The 18,663-nt window shown below is 46.8% G+C and overlaps 1 protein-coding gene across 2 annotated transcripts in view; it reads right to left on the bottom strand.

Annotated features, from left to right (window-relative positions):
* Nucleotides 1-1,577: 1,577 nt before the first annotated feature.
* The window catches only part of LITAF (lipopolysaccharide induced TNF factor), a 30,884-nt gene continuing 13,798 nt past the window's right edge, over nt 1,578-18,663 (bottom strand). Inside the window, exons 1-4 of one of the 2 annotated variants that reach the window (XM_007462826.1) lie at nt 11,421-11,505; nt 8,825-9,049; nt 6,296-6,452; nt 2,923-3,031 (exon numbers count right to left, since the gene is read on the bottom strand). In XM_007462826.1, coding sequence (XP_007462888.1) covers nt 2,923-3,031; nt 6,296-6,452; nt 8,825-9,044 — 486 coding nt within the window. In that variant the 5' untranslated portion in view covers nt 9,045-9,049; nt 11,421-11,505. Of the gene's footprint in view, nt 3,032-6,295; nt 6,453-8,824; nt 9,050-11,420; nt 11,506-18,663 lie in introns of those variants that run through there. The other variant, XM_007462825.1, reaches the window with a different exon arrangement.

The following is an 18,663-nucleotide window of genomic DNA, read 5'->3' as shown; positions in this document are numbered from 1 at the left end:
TCGCCCTTGCTGGATCTACTTTCAATTCACTGGTGAGCCCATGAAAAACAGACAACTCATTATAAACATCTGAGTCATAAATGCAGGAGATAACTTTAATAGGATCCAAAATGCAAATCAGAATTTTGTTAGTAAAATTCCAACGTCTACACTTACTCCTAAACAGAGATCTTTGAGCTCAAAATTCAGAGAAGGATTTTAATATCCCAAACACGAGAGGTTTGTCACTGGGGAGAAAACTGAGGCCAAATTGTGTGTGAGTATATGAAGCCACATTTATAAATAGTTCAGGGCCCAAAAGAAGTGTTCTCGGTAGCAACTGGGAAGCCAGTTGTCCCAGAGAAAACATTTTCATGGGTAATGTTGTGGTCAGCCAGGAATCAGTCATGTGCTCAAAGTTGGCTTAAACAGATGCAAAAACTGAATTCTTTTTGATAACAAGACACAAACCAGCACTTGTATGTGTACAAGGCCTAGATGGACTAACAGTGTATAAGATGTACAGCCATTCTGGGTTTGAAATTGGTAAATATTCTTCTGAGGTCCAGGTAGATATAAAATAAAGCTCTCGCATTAATTGAATGTGATTCAGTGTTTGCAACAAACTCCAAAGTCCCCAACAAACAGGGGAAGAACAAAAGAGCCTTTTAATTTGTAAAAATATATGAATAAGCCCGTATTTCAAAGAATAAAATAGAATATCTGATGAACACTTCATGCTCCAGGCATCTGATGTTATTTTTAAAGTTTCCCAGAATGTGTATATATATATATATATATATGTATGTTACGGTCCTCGAAATAGGGCTCTTGTTTTGAAGACTCTGCATATGTAATTGATAACAGCTTGAGACCATTTATATGCCACCATCTGAGCAAAACTGCTAAATATGCATGGCCTTCAATTTTGTCAAATGCAATAAAAACACATGCTCAGGATCGGCTGAGTGGCAATTTTTTAAGACCAGAAGTTAGGGTTTAAATGACAAAGTCGCACCAAGGTGGCATGATTTTCCGGCACCTTCCAAAATGAAGCTTTATCACCAGGTAGGAAAAGAGGATGACATTCATATTCCCGGCGAGTTACAATGCCCTCCTTCTAGCATCTCACATCTACCCGGATCAATTAACAAAGCATGTTTTGTTCGGAGCATGAATGAGGACGGCTTTTTCTGTGCATTTTATTAAAACTTGAAAGCTATGGCTTGCTGCCACTGATGACGCCTATTGGGTTCCAACAGCCTAATGTTCAAATATGACTCGCTAGCTATCCACCCAACTCAACATCGGTCATCTTGACATCGGGGGATATTCAGCAAGTCTGTAGTTTTTATCATGAAGGATTTTCTACTGTTATGGAACAAATAAAGGGTTCTTTGTACCAACGGCTGGAAACACAACATGAGACCTTTCTTCACACCATAAGAATTGATGAATAGTTCACAGAGTGAACAAAAGACTTTATTTTTGAAAAGCAGATAACACCAAAGTACTATGTAGTATCCATAGTCATTGCAAAAATAATTACTGGAACTTTCGAAACATCAAATGAATAAGCTGAATCAATGGGTTATGACTATAATTTTGAACCAATATACAGATTTTCGATCAAGACCTAGGCTTGATTTCTACATAATATTATTCACATGCATTGCCTGTGCCTATTTAGTATCAAAATGGGGACTCTTGAAAGTCGAGCCCGGCTTTGTCTTGATTTCAAAGATGACACAGCAGCGCACAGAGAACTCTGGCTTGCTGCTTCAGTCCTAGAAATCATGTCTTCAGATGTTATACAACAAATTGATTTCTGAAAGATAAAATCCAGACTTCAGATGCTTTTGAAACAGTCAGGTCCCCACACTTTTCAGCACCATGATACTCAGACGTGCTCAAACACGCTTTCCTTTGTCTTTCCAAATATCCACCAGGAACCCAAAAGGGGACCTGCTTTAAGAGTTCCATTATGGAGGTCTTTAGGAACAACACTAAACCCAAGTAAAGGCAGTGGATGAAATTATCCCTGTTACTTTTTCTGTTAAGGAAAAAAAAAAAGTGAGAGTGCATTGGCAAATGGGGAAATGATACCAGTCATATGGTTAGGGAGAACAGATCTATAAATCCCTCCTTTCAAAATTATGTTCAAAGGTGTTTAAGACCAAAAGGAGGTCACAAAAACTGTTAATACAAACAATTCCTCTACCAAAAAAAAAGCTCTTTGTGGAAAGTGGCTGAGGATCTGGTCCAAAGAAGGCAGATCAGTGAAAAGATCCAGCCTTCTATTCCTAGCCTGCGTTTATGACCTCATGGCTATGTGTCTGATGGGTGTGAATAACCCCTCCCTGTACTTAAAAACGAATTAAGAAATTAGAGTGAATTTGTGTGCTATTCAAAGGCCTGCAGTTACAGAATCTGAGAGCCAAGCCCTTAGACTATAAGGCAAGATTTTTGTCATCAGAAGTGGAAACTGATGGCTATGACGGTAGGCACTAAAGGTTGGTTCAGCCGTACTGGGGCCAGAACAGTTTAAAAACTAAGGCAATCTGGGGCTTCTCAGTTTGAGACCACCAAGAGAAAGGGCCACTGAGGCAAAAAAATCAGTGGCAAATCACCAGAAGATACTCAGGACAATGGTCACAGCTGGATGGGATGACTTGGGGTCACAGACGGGGAGGCAGGAAACCCTTGAACCAGCACTCAAGGAGAATGTCTTTGCATGTCCTGTGCACGACTCCAAGCAGCAATTTCTGGGGTTTGGACGTGTGTTATTTTTGCGATATTTTCCCCCCAAAAGAAGACACGAAGGTGGAGACCCTGGAGAGATGAGACCATCAAAATGGAGCCTTCACCAGGGGTGGGGCTGGGTGAGAGTCGGAAAGGCCTTCCTGCAGCACATGGCTCCCTTCAGGTCTGGCTGAGTCAGTCCTACAAACGCTTGTAGGTGCCCAGGAGAGCTTTGCAGTTGGGACAGTAGTGGTCCACATCCTGCAGGGCGTCCACACAGAAAGGGATGAAGCAGCAGCCCACGATGCACCTAGAACAAAAAAGGCCACACGTGGAGAGTGTTACAGACTGTAGTCGTTTGGATGACAGCCGCCAAAAAGATAGTTGGAGTCTTAATCCCCGGAACCTATAAATGTGACCTTATTTGGAAAAAGGGTCTTTGCAGATGTAATTAAGGATCCCAAGATGGGATCTTCCTGGATTATGAGGGTGGGCTCCTTAAACTCCAAGACCGGGATCCTGATAAGAAGAGAAAAAGACACACAGAAATACAGAGAGGGTCAAAGCCCACATAAAGACAGAGGCAGAGACTGCAGTGATGCACCACAGCCAAAGAACACCCGGACTACCAGAAGCTAAAAGAGACGAGGAGGGATTCTGCCCTTAGAGCTTTCGGAAGGAGCATGGCACCTTGATTTTGGACTTCTGGCTTCTAGAATGGTGAGAGAATAAATTCCTATTGTTTTAAGCCACCAGGTTTGTGGTAATTTGTTATGGCAGCCCTGGGGAACTAAGACCCCAGCCATTGCCAAGGCTGCTCCCACAGACAGACTGCTCTGCGTGTATTATCAAGTCTTGGGACACTTAGGCATCTTTCAAAGTGTTACATTGGAATTGGTGAATTTCTTTTTTTTTTTTTGCGGTACGCGGGCCTCTCACCGCTGCGGCCTCTCCCGTTGCGGAGCACAGGCTCCGGACGCGCAGGCCCAGCGGCCATGGCCCACGGGCCCAGCCGCTCCGCGGCACGCGGGATCCTCCCGGGCCGGGGCACGAACCCGCGTCCCCTGCATCGGCAGGCGGACCCCCAACCACTGCGCCACCAGGGAAGCCCGGTGAATTTCTTTTGTAAAGGGCCACAGAGTATGTATTTCAGGCTACATGGGTCTTGTTCTGTCACTGGAGCATGAAAACAGCCACAGATAATCCGTAAATAAAGGGCGTGACGTGTTCCAATAGAACTTAAAATAGGCTGGATTTGGCCCCTGGGCTGTAGTTTGCTGACTCCTGTCTTGGACTGATCACTTTTCCATACAGACAGCCTGCTTCTCACAGCAACAATCATATAAATTTCCACAAATCACATCTCTTAACCTACATAATCCATCATCAGCGCACACAGGCAGGACCTCCATATAGCCTGAGGTATAAAAGAAGAAATATATCTGGTCTTTGGTTCTCGGCACAGAGCTCCAAAACCAGTGGAACGTCCTGAGTGACAGGAGTGTCTTCTGTTATTCACAAAGAGCCCCTTTCAATCACACCTGAGTTTATGCTAGTGAGGTGACTAGGGTGGGTCCCTAGACAGGCTTGGGATGGGCTGGTCACCAGAAAGACCAAGCGACTAGAGGGCTGGAACTTTCAACCTCAACTACAGACCTCTGGGGTGGAATGGGGGGGATGAGGATTGGGTTATAAAAACACTTGAACAGCTAATTTGGAGAGATTCTGGGTTGGTGAATTCGGCATTTATGTGCCGGAAGGGCGGTGTACCCCAACCCCAAGGGGACAGAAGTCCCTGCACTCAGGACCTATCTGGATCTTGCCCTGTTACCTCCTCACCTAGCTGTCCATCTGTCTGCCTCCTGTATGATAAACCTGTAAATATAAGTAAAGTGCCGTTCTGAGTTCTGTGAGCCATTCATTCTAGCATATGATCAAACTTGAAGAGAGGATAGCAGGACCCCTGACCCGTCAGAAGTACGACTCGTGCCTGGCATCTGTACAGAGGACCTACGACTCGTGCCTGGCATCTGAAGTGGGGGGGGGGCAGTCTGTGTGACTGAGCCCTTAAGCTGTGGGATCTGCACCAACTCCAGGTAGTGTCAGAGCTGAACTGAAACACTGGACACGCAGCTGGTGCTGGAGCCTTGGCCAGTGTCACCCCACAGGCTTACAACAAAAGTTTGCCAAAAACCATAGTTTAAAAAAAAAAAAAAAAAAAAAAACCAACATTTTACAGGAAGACACTGATTTATATAAAGCAGAATCAGGAAATATCCTGATGAGAAAACTATCTCATGAATGGAATTTCCTATTGCCTAAGCTTACCTGAGTTCAGCCAGTGCATTTAGAGATCATCCTAACCTCCCGCCTGACAAGTGCGGGCATGGCTGCAAGAGGCAATGCCCACACAGCCACCTACTTTATCCTCAACACCCCCGGAAGTGGGCATTAGTACAACCCAGTTTATAGATGAGGAAACTGGAGCACAAAGAGGTGAAGTCACTTGCCCAGAGCCACACAGCTGTGAGAGGCAGGATCTGAACACACAGTACTGCATTTAAGGAAGAAAAGGATGAACGGATAGAAAAAGCTGCCTCAATTTGAAAGTGAGAGGCCAATATTCGATAAAAGTTTCCATTTTGTCCTTCCCTGATTTCAAAGACAAAAGTTAGTTTTAACAGGAATGTCCAAAGGACGATGAATTTTTATGTAATGTTTTCTGTCTCCTTTCTTCCCCTCTGAATGCAACTCCTCAAGGAAGTTAATTAAGCTCTCAGGGGCTCTGAGCCTCTCTTCAAAATTAGGAAGAGAACCATGATTCCCCCTCCACGTAAGTCACGAGCAGATAATGAGGAAAGAGCCAGGCAAGGGCCTCTGAAAAGAAACACACAAACACGGTTGCCTTCGAGGAATAAAACGGAGCACTTATGGTTTTCTGAGTGACTTGCACGGCCACGAATAAGGAGGCTGCCTTTATCTGTTTGGGAAAAAAAAGTTAAATTGTGCTTCCTCAACTTTCTCCCAAACAGAAAGTATTATCTCTTCCAACATAATACCCTTGGTGCAGACATAAATATTTACACATTCTCCTTGTGTAGGCAACAGAAAACTACTGGGGGTCCTAAAAGGATAAGAAATTTTGAAGAGATGACTATAAAATATTTTAATGTACAGATTGTTTAAAGCTTCTCTTAGAGTCAAGCAAACATTATTAATTAGGTCATGAAATTCTAGAAAAAGAAATCCCCAAGGGTATCGCTGTACACAGATACAAATGGCTGCTATGCTTGGCCCTACACGCAGGGAGAGGTCTGAGAAGAAATGATGGGACAGCAGCTTCCAGGGGCTGATATGCTCGAGGGCAGTGGTTCTCAACTGGGCATGATTTCTGGTTATGACAACGGGGGCAGGGGAGCTCCTGGCATCTAGTGGGTAGAGACCAGGGATGCTGCTCAACATCCTACAGGGCACAGGACAGGCCCCCACAACACAGAAGTAGGTGCTGAGGCTGAGAAATCCTACAAGAGAGGAATTCGGGAGAGCCCGGGGTCTAAGTGGACCTCAGACTTACCCCAACAGGCACAGGCTCCCGCAGGAGAGCCAGGTGAGGGCGCCAGCATTATAGGACAGCCGAGTCACGATCATCTTGTTGCAGGAAGGACAACACATCTGGACCGGGCGGTCAAAAAAGGAGATGGGCTGCTGCACGTAGACTGTCTGCACAGCAACTGATGGAAGGAACAGAACGAACCGGCCAATCAGTAAATAAGGAAGACATTCATTAAATGCAAAACAGTAGAGGCAGGATCTCGACAGATATTTGCTCACCCATGTTCAGGAGAGCACTATTCACAAGAGCCCAGAAGTGGAAGCAACCCAGCGTCCATTCATAAATGAATGGATGAACAAAATGTGGTCCATCCATGCAACGAGTTATTAGTCAGCCTTAAAAAGGAAGGAAATTCTGACACATAACATGGATGGACCTTAAGGGCATCAGGCTAAGTGAAACAAACCAGTCACAAAAAGACAAATACCGTTGATTCCACAGATAGGAGGCACCTAGAGTAGTTGAATTCATAGAGATAAAAAGTAGAATGGTGGGTGCCAAGGAGCTGCGAGAGAGGAGTGAAGGGGGAGTTGCCATTTAATGGGTATAGAGTTTGTTTTTGTATAATGTAAAACAAACAAGATGGAAGGTGGTAATGATTGCCCAAAAATGTGAACGTACTTAATGCCACTGAACTGTACGCTGAGAAATACTTAAGGTAATCAATCTTATGTTATGTGTTGTTTTACCACAATAAAAAAAAATTGGCGATGGGTGAGGAGGGAGAAAAATGACAAAAAGGGAAGAAAACAGTGGCAGATTTCCAGAATTACCACTTGAGGGGCTCTGGAAACCTCCACACACGAGATGGGGGAAAGGACTGTGTGTTTCTGGAGGAGATTTGGCCCAGCTCCACCAGGCTTTCAAACTCAACTGTCTCTGGACTCAAGTGCGGAGCTTATTAAGAATGCAGATTCCCTGGTCCTGCCCTCAAGACCGTCTGATTCGGCAAGTCTGGGGCAGGGTCCCCAAACTGCTTTTTAAGCTCTTGAGTGGTTCTACGAAGGTGGTCTGCAGATGGTAATTTCAGAAACAGTGATGTGATGGGTTTTAGCCTCAATTTTCTTCATCCGTAGATTAGTGGTTGCCAGGGGCTGGGGGGGGGATGGAGGGTGACGGGGGTTTCTTTCAGGGGTGATGGAAATGTTCTGGAATTAGTGCTGATGGCTGCACAGCTCTGTGAATATGCTAAAACCACTGAATCGTATACTTTAAAAGAGGGAACTTTATGGTATGGGAATTCTATCTCAATAAAGCTGTTTTTTAAAAAAAGATACTGGCCCAGTTCTTTACAAGTCGGGGGACCATATTGATACACGCAGTGGGTATATGAAATCATGCTAAAAAGAGAAAACTATGTGAAAAACATGCGTGGACATCCTCAAGCATTAGAAGAGCACCTAGGGTGATGGAAATCACAAAGCCCTCAGAGCTTAGCACATTCTTTTGGTTTTCGGCAAAGCTGTTTAAGCTCGTAGTTCTGTCAAAGTGACTTTTTTCTGTCCTTTTTTATGTTATTGAGATGCCATTTCTGTGATCTATGTATTAGGGGACATGAACTGCTATCCAGAGCTAACCAGACAATATTCCCAGAAAGACCTAGAAAGCACCCCACCCCCGCCCCCTGCAGAGGAGCAGCATCAAGGCATAATTTAGCACTTACACGTAAATTTTAATAAGGGTTATTTGGGGTACAAGAATGAGTTATTTATTGATCAGAGTGTGATCTAAGAGTCTGAAGTTGTTATCTTGTCCTCTTCCATCTCAAGGAGTCAAAGTCACTTGGGCACAATGACAACAATAGTTCACATTTATCCAATGATTACTCATAGAACCTTACTTAATCAACAGCCGCCGGTTGTAGGTACCTGATGGGCCCCATTTTACAGATGGGGAAACCGAGGCACAAGGAGGCTGGTGAACCCAGGCAGTCTGTCTCACGGGCCTGCTCTCTGAGCTGCCTGTAATACTGAATCAGCTACATACCTGGGTGCAGCTGGGCCCCAGGAAGTACCAAAGGGCAAGGACATGAAGAAGTTTCTGGAAGGCAGGGGAGTCCCCCGCACTAATGCTGCTCACCCATCCCTCACTCACGGCTGCATCCCCTCCCTCTCCTACCCCAGCCCTGGCCTCGGGGCAGGGGTGGGGAGGGGTCCCCCCGCCAAGCCTCAGCCGGAAGGGCAGGAGCCCCCAAAAGCAAACTCCCATTCCCAAATTTCTCTGGGACGGTTCGTTGTGCCTCTGTGATAAGCACCAGAGGCTCAGGTTACGGTGGACGTGGGAAAGTTCATAAACTGTGCTTTATTTTGGAAAAGCCAAAGCCTCACTGACAGGGAACCCAAGACTAGATGTGAAATTTCAGGACATGGGGGCAAGCTGGACTGACTGGCACTTTGCTTAGACTCTGGGGCACGGTCACTACGGCCATTCTCCGGAGTCCCAGGGCTGAGGGCCAAGGAGAGGTAAGGGGGCCCGGGAGGCCATACGTACTTGCATTGGCATTGGGGACAGGCACTGGCTGGGTGTAGTACCCAGGCGGATTCATGCCCTTCCCATCCGGGCCCGTCATGAGCCCCGTGGCCGGCCCAGGCATGGGTGCTGGAGGTGTGGGGTAGTAACTGTTAACAGAAACTGTCTCTTCATAGGATGGGGGCGCAGTTGGCACCGAGGAAGGTCCAGCAGCCGCCTGGTAGTATCCTGGAGCAGACATTTTACCTAAAGCAAAACCAGAAGACACCAGATCAGAAATTCAATTGACAGGGGCCTCCCTGGTGGCGCAGTGGTTAAGAATCCACATGCCAATGCAGGGGACACGGGTTCGAGCCCTGGTCCAGGAAGATGCCGCGGAGCAACTAAGCCTGTGCGCCACAACTACTGAGCCTGCACTCTAGAGCCCGTGCTACGCAACAAGAGAAGCCACGGCAGTGAGAAGCCTGCGCACCACAACGAAGAGTAGCTCCGGCTCGCCGCAACTAGAGAAAGCCCGTGTGCAGCAACAAAGACCCAACGCAGCCAAAAATAAATAAATTAATTAATTAAAAAAAATTCAATTGACATCTCCCCATCTCTCTTTTCCACCCTCAATCCTTTTTTTAAAAACATCTTTATTGCAGTATAATTGCTTTAAAATGTTGTTAGTTTCTGCTGTACAACAAAGTGAATCAGCTATACATATTTATATATATATATCCCCATATCCCCCCCCCCCTTGAGCCTCCCTCCCACCCTCCCTATCCCACCCCTCTAGGTCGTCACAAAGCATCGAGCTGATCTCTCTGTGCTATGCGGCTGCTTCCCACTAGCCATCCATTTTACATTTGGTAATGTATATATGTCAGTGCTACTCTCTCACTTAGTCCCAGCTTCCCCTCCCCCTCCTGTGACCTCAAGTCCGTTCTCTACGTCTGCATCTTTATTCCTGCCCCGCCACAAGTTTCATCAGTACTGTTGTTTGTTTTTGTGTTTTTTTTGCGGCACACGGGCCTCTCACCGCTGTGGCCTCTCCTGCCGCGGAGCACAGGCTCCGGACACGCAGGCCCAGCGGCCACGGCTCACGGGCCCAGCCGCTCTGCGGCACGCGGGATCCTCCCAGTCCGGGGCATGAACCCGTGTCCCCCGCATCAGCGGGCGGGCTGTCAACCACTGCGCCACCAGGGAAACCCAGTACTGTTTTTTAGATTCCATATATGTGCATTAGCATCTGGTATTTGTTTTTCTCTTTCTGATTTACCTCACTCTGTACGACTGACTCTAGGTCCATCCACCTCATTACAAATAACTCAATTTCGTTCCTTTTTATGGCTGAGTAATATTCCATTGTATATATGTGCCACATCTTCTTTACCCATTTATCTGTCGATAGACATTTAGGTTGCTTCCATGTCCTGGCTATTGTAAACAGTGCTGCAATGAACATTGTGGTACATGTATCTTTTTGAATTTCTTTCATTTTCTAACTGACAAACAGACAATCAGGAAATGACCTGTGTCCAGTCTTGTCCAAAAGCCAGAAAGGGAGTTAACATCATCCCTTCCAGACCCAAGAATGAGAACCTTAACAAGAGATTCCCTACATAAAGGTAAAAGGTAGGGGGACATCCCCGGCGGTTCAGTGGTTAAGACCCCAAGCTTCCACTAGAGGTTCAATCCCTGATTGGACAACTAAGATTCCACATGCCGAGTGGAGTGGCCAAAAGAAAAAAAAAGATTGCCTTGGGTATTGCTCACCCTTTGCATTTCCATTTAAAAAAAAAAAAGGAAGAAGGTAGATGATGACAAGAGAAAATTACCCAAATCCCCTGGGCAAACATCCACCAAATGTGAACATAAATTTTTTCACACTTGAAACCATCACCCAACCAAGACCTATCTTTCATATCTAGTGTTTTTTCTTTTCTTTTCTTTCCTCCTTTTTTTTTCTTTTTTTTTTTTAATTAACCGCTGCAGTTTTTACTAACAGTGTTTCAAGTGACCGGAAAAGACAAAGGCCTCCAAAAGCCAACCACAAACTATGGCAAATACTGAGGAAAACAAGCCAGATGCCAAGAAACCCACACGGTGAATGCCATGTACCCGAAGTCCAGAAGCAGGAAAAGGAATCTTGGGGGTGTAAGTTAAGAAAACGGTTACTCTTGGGAGGGGAAGGAGAGTCTGGAAGAGGCTGGTGGGTGAGGGTGTCTAGTCATGTTCTCTTCATCTGGGGGTGGTTACACAGGAATGTCCACTTTGTGAAAATTCGAGTTGTACAATTAAGTTATGTGCCCTTTTCTGTATATATGTTATAGTTTTTAAAAAGTAAACACACACAGGGACACACAAACCAACCAGCTCTCATTTTGAAAAGTGAGAATCAGAGCAGCCAGGCACATATTTCCTTTTGTGAGAGCAAAGAACCGTTTTTTTTTTTTTCCCTGCAGAACTGATGCCCGCCTAGAATTACATGGCCTGGACCCAGGGTGTGCTCCTGTCTGCGGTCCCATGCTCGGCAGCCCCCGAGCAGCTGGAAAAGGACACAGTGCCGTCCTTTGTCTGCTTCTGTTTTTCCAACGGGGCAGGGCTAACGCTGCATTAGAAGATCCATTCAAACCTGTCTCAGGAGAAACGGAGCACGGAGCTCTGAGGGCAGCGAGCCACAGTCCGGGGGCTTGGCCGGGCCTGTGCTGCTTCCCACGCACCACGCCTCCTCTTCTAGATCCCATGGGAAGCAGAATCGATTCATTCTGCTGCGGGGAGACGGGGAGAATCCTTCAAGGACGCTCTGCCTTTCAGCCCAGCCCGAAAGAGGAGATTTCTCTGGGGGAAGAGATGAAAGGGCTTTCAAAGTGGAAAGACAGGCATGGGAAAATGACCATGCATAAAACAAAATCCATAAATAAAGCCAGATAGGTTGGAGCTGGGTTCTAGAAAATTGTGGAAGTCCTATGGAGATGTTTGGTTCTCATTCTATAAGCCTGGGGCTGTCCAAGGGAAACTTTCCAGAAGGATGGAAATGGTCTCTATGTGGGCTGTTCAATATGGTCGCCAGCAACCACACCACACTGCCGAACACTTGAAATGCGTCCGAGGAACTGAATTGTTAAATTATATTTATTTAAATTGAAAATCGAATACAGGGTATTCCCTGACGGTCCAAGTGGTTAGCACTCCGTGCTTTCACCACTGAGGGCCTGGGTTCAATCCCTGGTTGGGGAACTAAGATCCCACAAAAAAAAAAAAGAAAGAAAGAAAGAAAGAAAATCAAATACACAATTCATTTACTGGAACATTTTTATGTAAGTCTGGGACTCCTTGGGTATGTGAATCTACTTTCTCAACAACAAATTTAAGGAACTCTCAATCAAGATCAAATGTTTTTGATAAAATTTTAGCATCCGATTGGGGATATGATGTCAATGTAAAATACACCTTGGATTTCAAAACATTTTTAAAATGTTAATGTGAAACACCTCGTTCGTAATTTTTTTATATCGACTCTAGATTGAAATGATAATACTTTAGATAGCCAGAGTTAATATGTTGTTCCAGTTCATTTCACTTGTTTCTTTTTACTTTTTAAAATGTGGCTACTAAACAATTTTAAATTGCCTATGTGGCTCGCTTTCTGGTTCTATGGGACAGGAACCATGGAAGGTTATAGAGAAAAGGAAAGGTCCAACCCTAGACAGGGTAGATGAAGCAGAAGGTCTGGAAGGGAAACAAGAAGCAAAGCTCAGAAGGACCCTGTGTGGGGATGGAAGGCCCAGGGTTGGGGGGAGTCTACAGTGGGGGGCTGACCCCAGAACATCTTTGTGAAAACAGGCTCAGGGTTTAAAACAGACTGACTGTGAAAAGTGGTTAAGGTATATAACTGTATCAATTTCCTCTCACCCACAGGAACAGAAATGCAGAAGCAGGAGGGAAGACGGGCCACAAACATCGGCCCCAGGATGCCTCTCTACCAGGCTCACCTCCAACGCTGGCGGCTGGCCCCTCCCGGCTGGCCCCTCCCGGCTGGCCCCGGACCTCCCCACATCCGTGCACTGGGCTGGAGGAGACTTCAGCTGGGGGAAACACGGCCGCCTCGTGCTCCCCGGTAATTTACATCCGTGCAGAACGGCAAGGACTCACTGTCCCTTCCTGTCTCAGGAAAGGCAGACCCAGAGCTGCCAACACGATTTATTATGAAAACTGAGTCATATAAAAAACCCCACAAGAGCAGAAAGCACCATGCGTCCAGAAAGCCTAAAATAGCACAGTTTGCTGTGGTTGCAAACGGAGTGCTTGGGGAGGGGAAACAGAAGGTATTGGGGTGCCCCCAATTCTGCAGATAGTTCGGGTCAAACCATTGCCTCTCTCCTCCAAAAGGGAAGAAACAGAGATTGTTCATTGTGCGGCTGAGAGCGAACACACAGGTGTTAGGAAGCTGGGGGGAGGTGGGGTTCTTGCCAAGACATCTAAAGGAAGGAAGGGCCTGAGCTTCTGGTTCTGGAAATTAATGTCTACCCACCACTGCCCCTGTTTTAATTGACCATCATCATCTTTCTTGTGGTCACATCCTATTTTCTGGAACTTCAGGACACTCTTGGGAACATTGCTTTTGGATCAAACAGCCACATAAACACGCTCATAATTCTGAAAAGAACAAGAGCAACAGTCTAGAATGGTTTAAGGAAAGGAAGGAAGGAGGAAGGAAGGAAGGAGGAAGGAAGGAAGGGAGGGAGGGAGGGAGGGAGGGAAAGAAAACATATAACCAGCTGCTTTGAAAGCTTTCTAAATAAATTCCACAGCTTGCCTTCCCCCAGGCCCCAGGCCAGGAAATGCCACTTCAGTCAATCCCATTTCTCTCCCTCTTTTTTCTTTTCTCTCCCCACCCCCATTTCTTTTTAATTTGGTTTCCCCCAGGGGCAGGAGGCCCACCTAGCCAGCCACTAAGCCACCCTTCCAGAAAGGATTTGCTCAACTGGCCTCCACACTCCCCTCCTCACCCCCACCATGTGAAATTCTTAAGGGCAGACACACATGTGGACGCAGACACACAGACACACTCCACTGTCGGCAGAGAACCCTGCATCCCTCCAGAGCCGCCGCCTATGTGCTGAGGCACTAGCACAATTCCATCTAATACTTGTGACCCGGTTTTCTGGGACAAACTGGAAACCACAGGAAAGTGTCTCTGAGTTTAACAAAACAGAAAAGCCACAGTTTTACCACGTAAAAGCATAGCCTTGAGAATCCTTTGGTGGCCCTGGGTGGCTGGGGTGCAGCCTCTGCAGAACCCAGGTTGCCACAGTTACAGGGAGCTTTGTGGGGGGAGATAAAGGAACAAACAAGGGGGTCTCCCTCCTCCCTCCCCAGTTGTTTAACTTTCTTATTAAGTCCCTGAGAGTGGCTTTTCTCGACTGTCTATTGAAAAGGACACGTTGAAGGCGATTCTCCACCCACCTTCCACCTGCCCCCGCAGGAATCGAGGAAATGCTAAGGGCTGGAGATTTCTGTTTCCACCATCTCATAATGACTCTTATTAGCTCCTTCCAAATGCAGAGAGAGGCATTCCAAACCCCTTTTTTTAAATATGGAAAATTTGACCAGGGCTGACCTCACAGGCATGTGACCCGTGTAGGCCCACGGAGCCCTACATGCAGAAGGGCCCCCCAAGCTCCACTGAATGCTGCCGACATCTTGAAATTCCAAATACTTCTCGAACCAGAGGCCCTGCCTTTCCATGCTGCACTGGGGCCAAATGTTAGGTAGCCAAATCGTGACCATTGGTTACAGAAAAGGAAAAGGAGGCATTTCTGATGCATGAAGAGATGCATTCCTGATGCAAGAAGAACAAGGCTGGGCTTCCCTGGTGGCGCAGTGGTTAAGAATCCGCCTGCCAATGCAAGGGACACGGGTTCGATCCCTGGTCCAGGAAGACCCCACATGCCGCAGAGCAACTAAGCCCATGCGCCACAACTACTGAGCCAGCGCTCTAGAGCCCACGAGCCACAACTACTGAAGCCCGCGTGCCACAACTACTGAAGCCTGTGCGTCTAGAGCCCGTGCTCCGCAACAAGTGAAGTCACCGCAATGAGAAGCCAGCGCACGGCAACAGAGTAGCCCCCGCTCGCCGCAACTAGAGAAAGCCCACATGCAGCAACAAAGACCCAACACAGCCAATCAATCAATCAATCAATCAATCAATCAATCAGTAAATAACTAAATAAAAAAGAACCAGGCTTGGACTTGGAAGTTGGCCCATGACCAGCTGCATGATCCTAGGCCCCACTCTCTCATCCGTAAATATGCCAATTGGAAGTCTGGGGTCCCTAGCTGAAAACATCCCTTGTTCTAAGACAACGATTCGCTGGGTGAAAGATATTCTCTTAAATGGGCAGTGAGGGCTACACGGATATTTATTCCCGGGCGGGCCTACGGGAATGAGTCTGGGAGTAGCTCATTCACTGAACCCAGTATAAAACAGGATTTCCCAATCTTGTTTTCATTACAGCTGCCTCCCTCCCTCCCCTCCTACCCCTGGCCCCCAAGGAAAAAAATTAAATTATATTTAAATTCAATTAATTAACTTGAATATAATTTAATTTCTACCTAACAAGAAAAATTAAATACTAAGAAATAAGATTTTGTTGGGCAGGGTTGAGTTTTGGAGGGCCACACACCACTGTAATATTTCAGATTTTTTTCACCTCTCCCCTCCCCCAAGAACCAATTTTCATTCCCTTGGATCCCCAGTGAGAACTCACTGTTTGGAAAGAGGTAGTTGGGCCCAATGAGTTTCGCCAATCACCCACATTTATTCATTGAGTATTTCTAAAATATGACTCCTCCTTTCTTGGTGTCATAAATGCAATTGTCCGAACTCAGTTTTTAACCTTTTACGGACCAAGTCCTAGGATCCCTTACATCTGCATGTCCTTTTCCAGGCATGCCCAGCCCTCTCGCAACTTAATCTCATGAGCCACAAGGGAGGGAGGTGGACAGGGGTAGGGTGATCAGACGGAGGGACACTCCCTTCTGTTGTACTGGGGCCAAGCAGGGCTGGGCTGGCATCCACTTCCTCCTCCACCCATCACTCCTCTGGGTCTTGAATCTGCTGGGTTCTCACTCCAGGAAGAAAGTAAAGGGTGCTCAGGGGTTCCAAAGACTGTTTACGCCTTATTTTGGCATCTCAGAGTCCAGAGGTCCTGGCCTGATCAGAATCTACTACTCATCTCACAACTGCTACTCCGCACCCCACCCCAGATTCACAACTGCATTAAGATGAACCGTAACGGGCTCTTAACTTTACCGCAGCGGGCCCTGTAATTCACGCCCTTACATGCATCATCCCATGTCATTCCCACACCATTGAGTCAGAAATTATTGTTGTCATCAACCCGATTCACAGATGAAAAAACTGGGGCCCAGAGAGGTTGAGCGGCTTATCCAAATTTACACAGATGGAGTGGTTTGAACCCATGCCCCTCAGACTCTGGAGCTCTTTAGAACTCATCAAAATACCTCCCAGGCTGGGAGATCCAGACACAATCAGCAACTCGTCTTGCACACTTTGCCCCCCCACAATGAAATGTGAAAGGAAAATCAATTCCCAGTGGAAGCAACATATCTGAGCCCGAGGCGACAGGTCACCCCCTTTCTCTCTGCCTTCCTAACACCCGTGAAGATGCATATACACAGACTTTCACACCACACACCCAAGACAAGATTTTAAAAACTACCTGCCCATTATGGACTCCAACTAATTTTGTCATGAGCACTTTGCAGTTCAAAACGATCGACTTCTTTAACGAGAATCAGGGGTCCGGGAGGTCAGTGATCAGCCAAAGTTAGATATCCACAGAGCAATTCCTGCTCATCTGGGGAACACAAGCAACGAAGGGGAGATCTCAGAACTTCTGAGATGCCGCATTTGCTTCAAGCAGCAGTGGGAGGCTGGGATATCTCTGCCACCTGCTGCAGCTCCCAGGGAAGAAAAGGCAAAGGCCATGCCAACCGAGTCTCAGAGCAGGCTTTTTAATATCGCTGTTGAAAGACTGTCGCAAAAAGCCCTCAAAATCCTGGAGAGAAGCCACGCCGGTGGGCACAGTGATCTTCACGCCTTGAGCTGAGATTAATGAATTGATCCTGAAACCTCGAGACACAGGAAAAAACTCCAAGTCACTTTCAGCAACAGATTTGTTCCTAAAAAAACTCGGCCTAAACAGTCTTAGAATTCCCGGAAACACCCCGGTGGAGCTGCTATTCCGGGCCCTCACACAAGCTCTGGGAGTCATCGTACTCAGGCTGAGCCTGCACCGGTGTTCACTGGATAACTTGGGGTCCCAGCCTGGCAGCGTTTGCCTGGAATCCTAAATTCAGAGGCAGGGGGCTGACTTCCGGGAAGCCTAGAGATGGCTGGCCGACCAGCTCGATCACTGATACAGCGGTTCCAAAACATCGCTGGGATGAACCACGAAAACATGATCCTAAGTGAGAGAAGCCAGACGCGAAATCATTGTATGATTCCATCCATTTATACGAAATGTCCAGGATAGGTAAATCAAGAGACAGAAAACCAATTAATGGTGCAGGAGCTGGGGGTGGGGAGGGGAGGGTACTGGGAGGAAACAGGTACGGAGTTTCTTTTTAGGGTGATGAAAATGTTCTGGAACTGGATGGAGGCGATGGTTGCAAAACACTATGAATGTACTACTTGCCACTGAAGTGCACACTTTCAAATGGTGAATTTTATGTTTGGTGAATGTTACCTTAATAAAAAGAAAAAAAGAAAGAAAGAAAAAGGCAGTGCTAGAAATCTTTATCTATCGTCCCCATATCACAAGCCAAGGCCTGCAATTTGAGTCTCCAAATCCACCACTAGGCCTTAGTTCAATGCATTCAGTGGCCCGTTTACCTAAAATTGAGACCACTGGGGTCTTTCTGACACCGGCCAACGTGTCCCCGACTAAGGTGACCTAAGGTCCTGAGTTGCCTGGGATGGAGGGGGTTCCCAGGACATGCCGAACCCCCCTAACTCCCCACCCTGCCTCTCACTTCACCTCCCACCACAGTTGCAAATTGATGTGTCTGCAGCCTGGCTTGGATGTCCCCAAACATGCCCCAAGCATGCTCTTTCCTCTTTGCCCCCCCGTTTCCTTCCTTCCCTATGGGTTTGCAAATTCCTCTCACCCATCACATCCCTGCTTGGCTGTCACCTTCTCCAAGAGCTGATCTCTGGCTTTCCCAGAGGAGCACTAATTCCTCCCGAACCTCTCTCTACACAGTGCAGAAATCAAGGGTGCAGGGTCTGGAGCCAGACAGCCTGTGGTTGCATCAAAGTTCCCCTGGGCATGACTTTGGTGCCTCAGTTTTCCCATCTGTAAAATGAGCACACTGGCAGCTTCTTCCTCATGAGGCTCTTGGGAGGATTAAACGAATCCACTTGAGAAAAGGACCCAGAGCAACGAGAGACACGTATGCCCTCAGCACATGCTAGCTGTCATTAACATATGTTTCTCTGCTGTACTTGTCAAAGGGCACCTTTCTCGTCTAAGATGTCTTCCTAACCAGTCTGTGGGCCCTTTAAGGGCAGGGATTGAAATTATTAAAATCTGCACCCCCAGCACCTAGAACTAAGCTCAAAACATCATGGGTGCTTCATAGGGTAACCTACTGTCCCAGTTCGCCCAGGGCAGAGGGATTTTCCCAGATACAGGATTTTTGATACCTAAATTGGGAAAGTCCCTGGCAAAGACCAAGACAATTTGGTCACCCCGATATTTCCACAAATGTGTGGAGAAAATGATACCTGTGTGTAAAAAGGACACCAAGACCCATCTTGGATGGCACCAAGATTTGGAAGCAGACAT

This window comes from Lipotes vexillifer, unplaced genomic scaffold (genome assembly GCF_000442215.2).
Source record: "Lipotes vexillifer unplaced genomic scaffold, Lipotes_vexillifer_v1.1 scaffold306, whole genome shotgun sequence".
NCBI lineage: Eukaryota > Metazoa > Chordata > Mammalia > Artiodactyla > Lipotidae > Lipotes > Lipotes vexillifer.
Note: the sequence above shows the minus strand (reverse complement) of the source record. Positions and strands in the feature narration are given on the sequence as shown.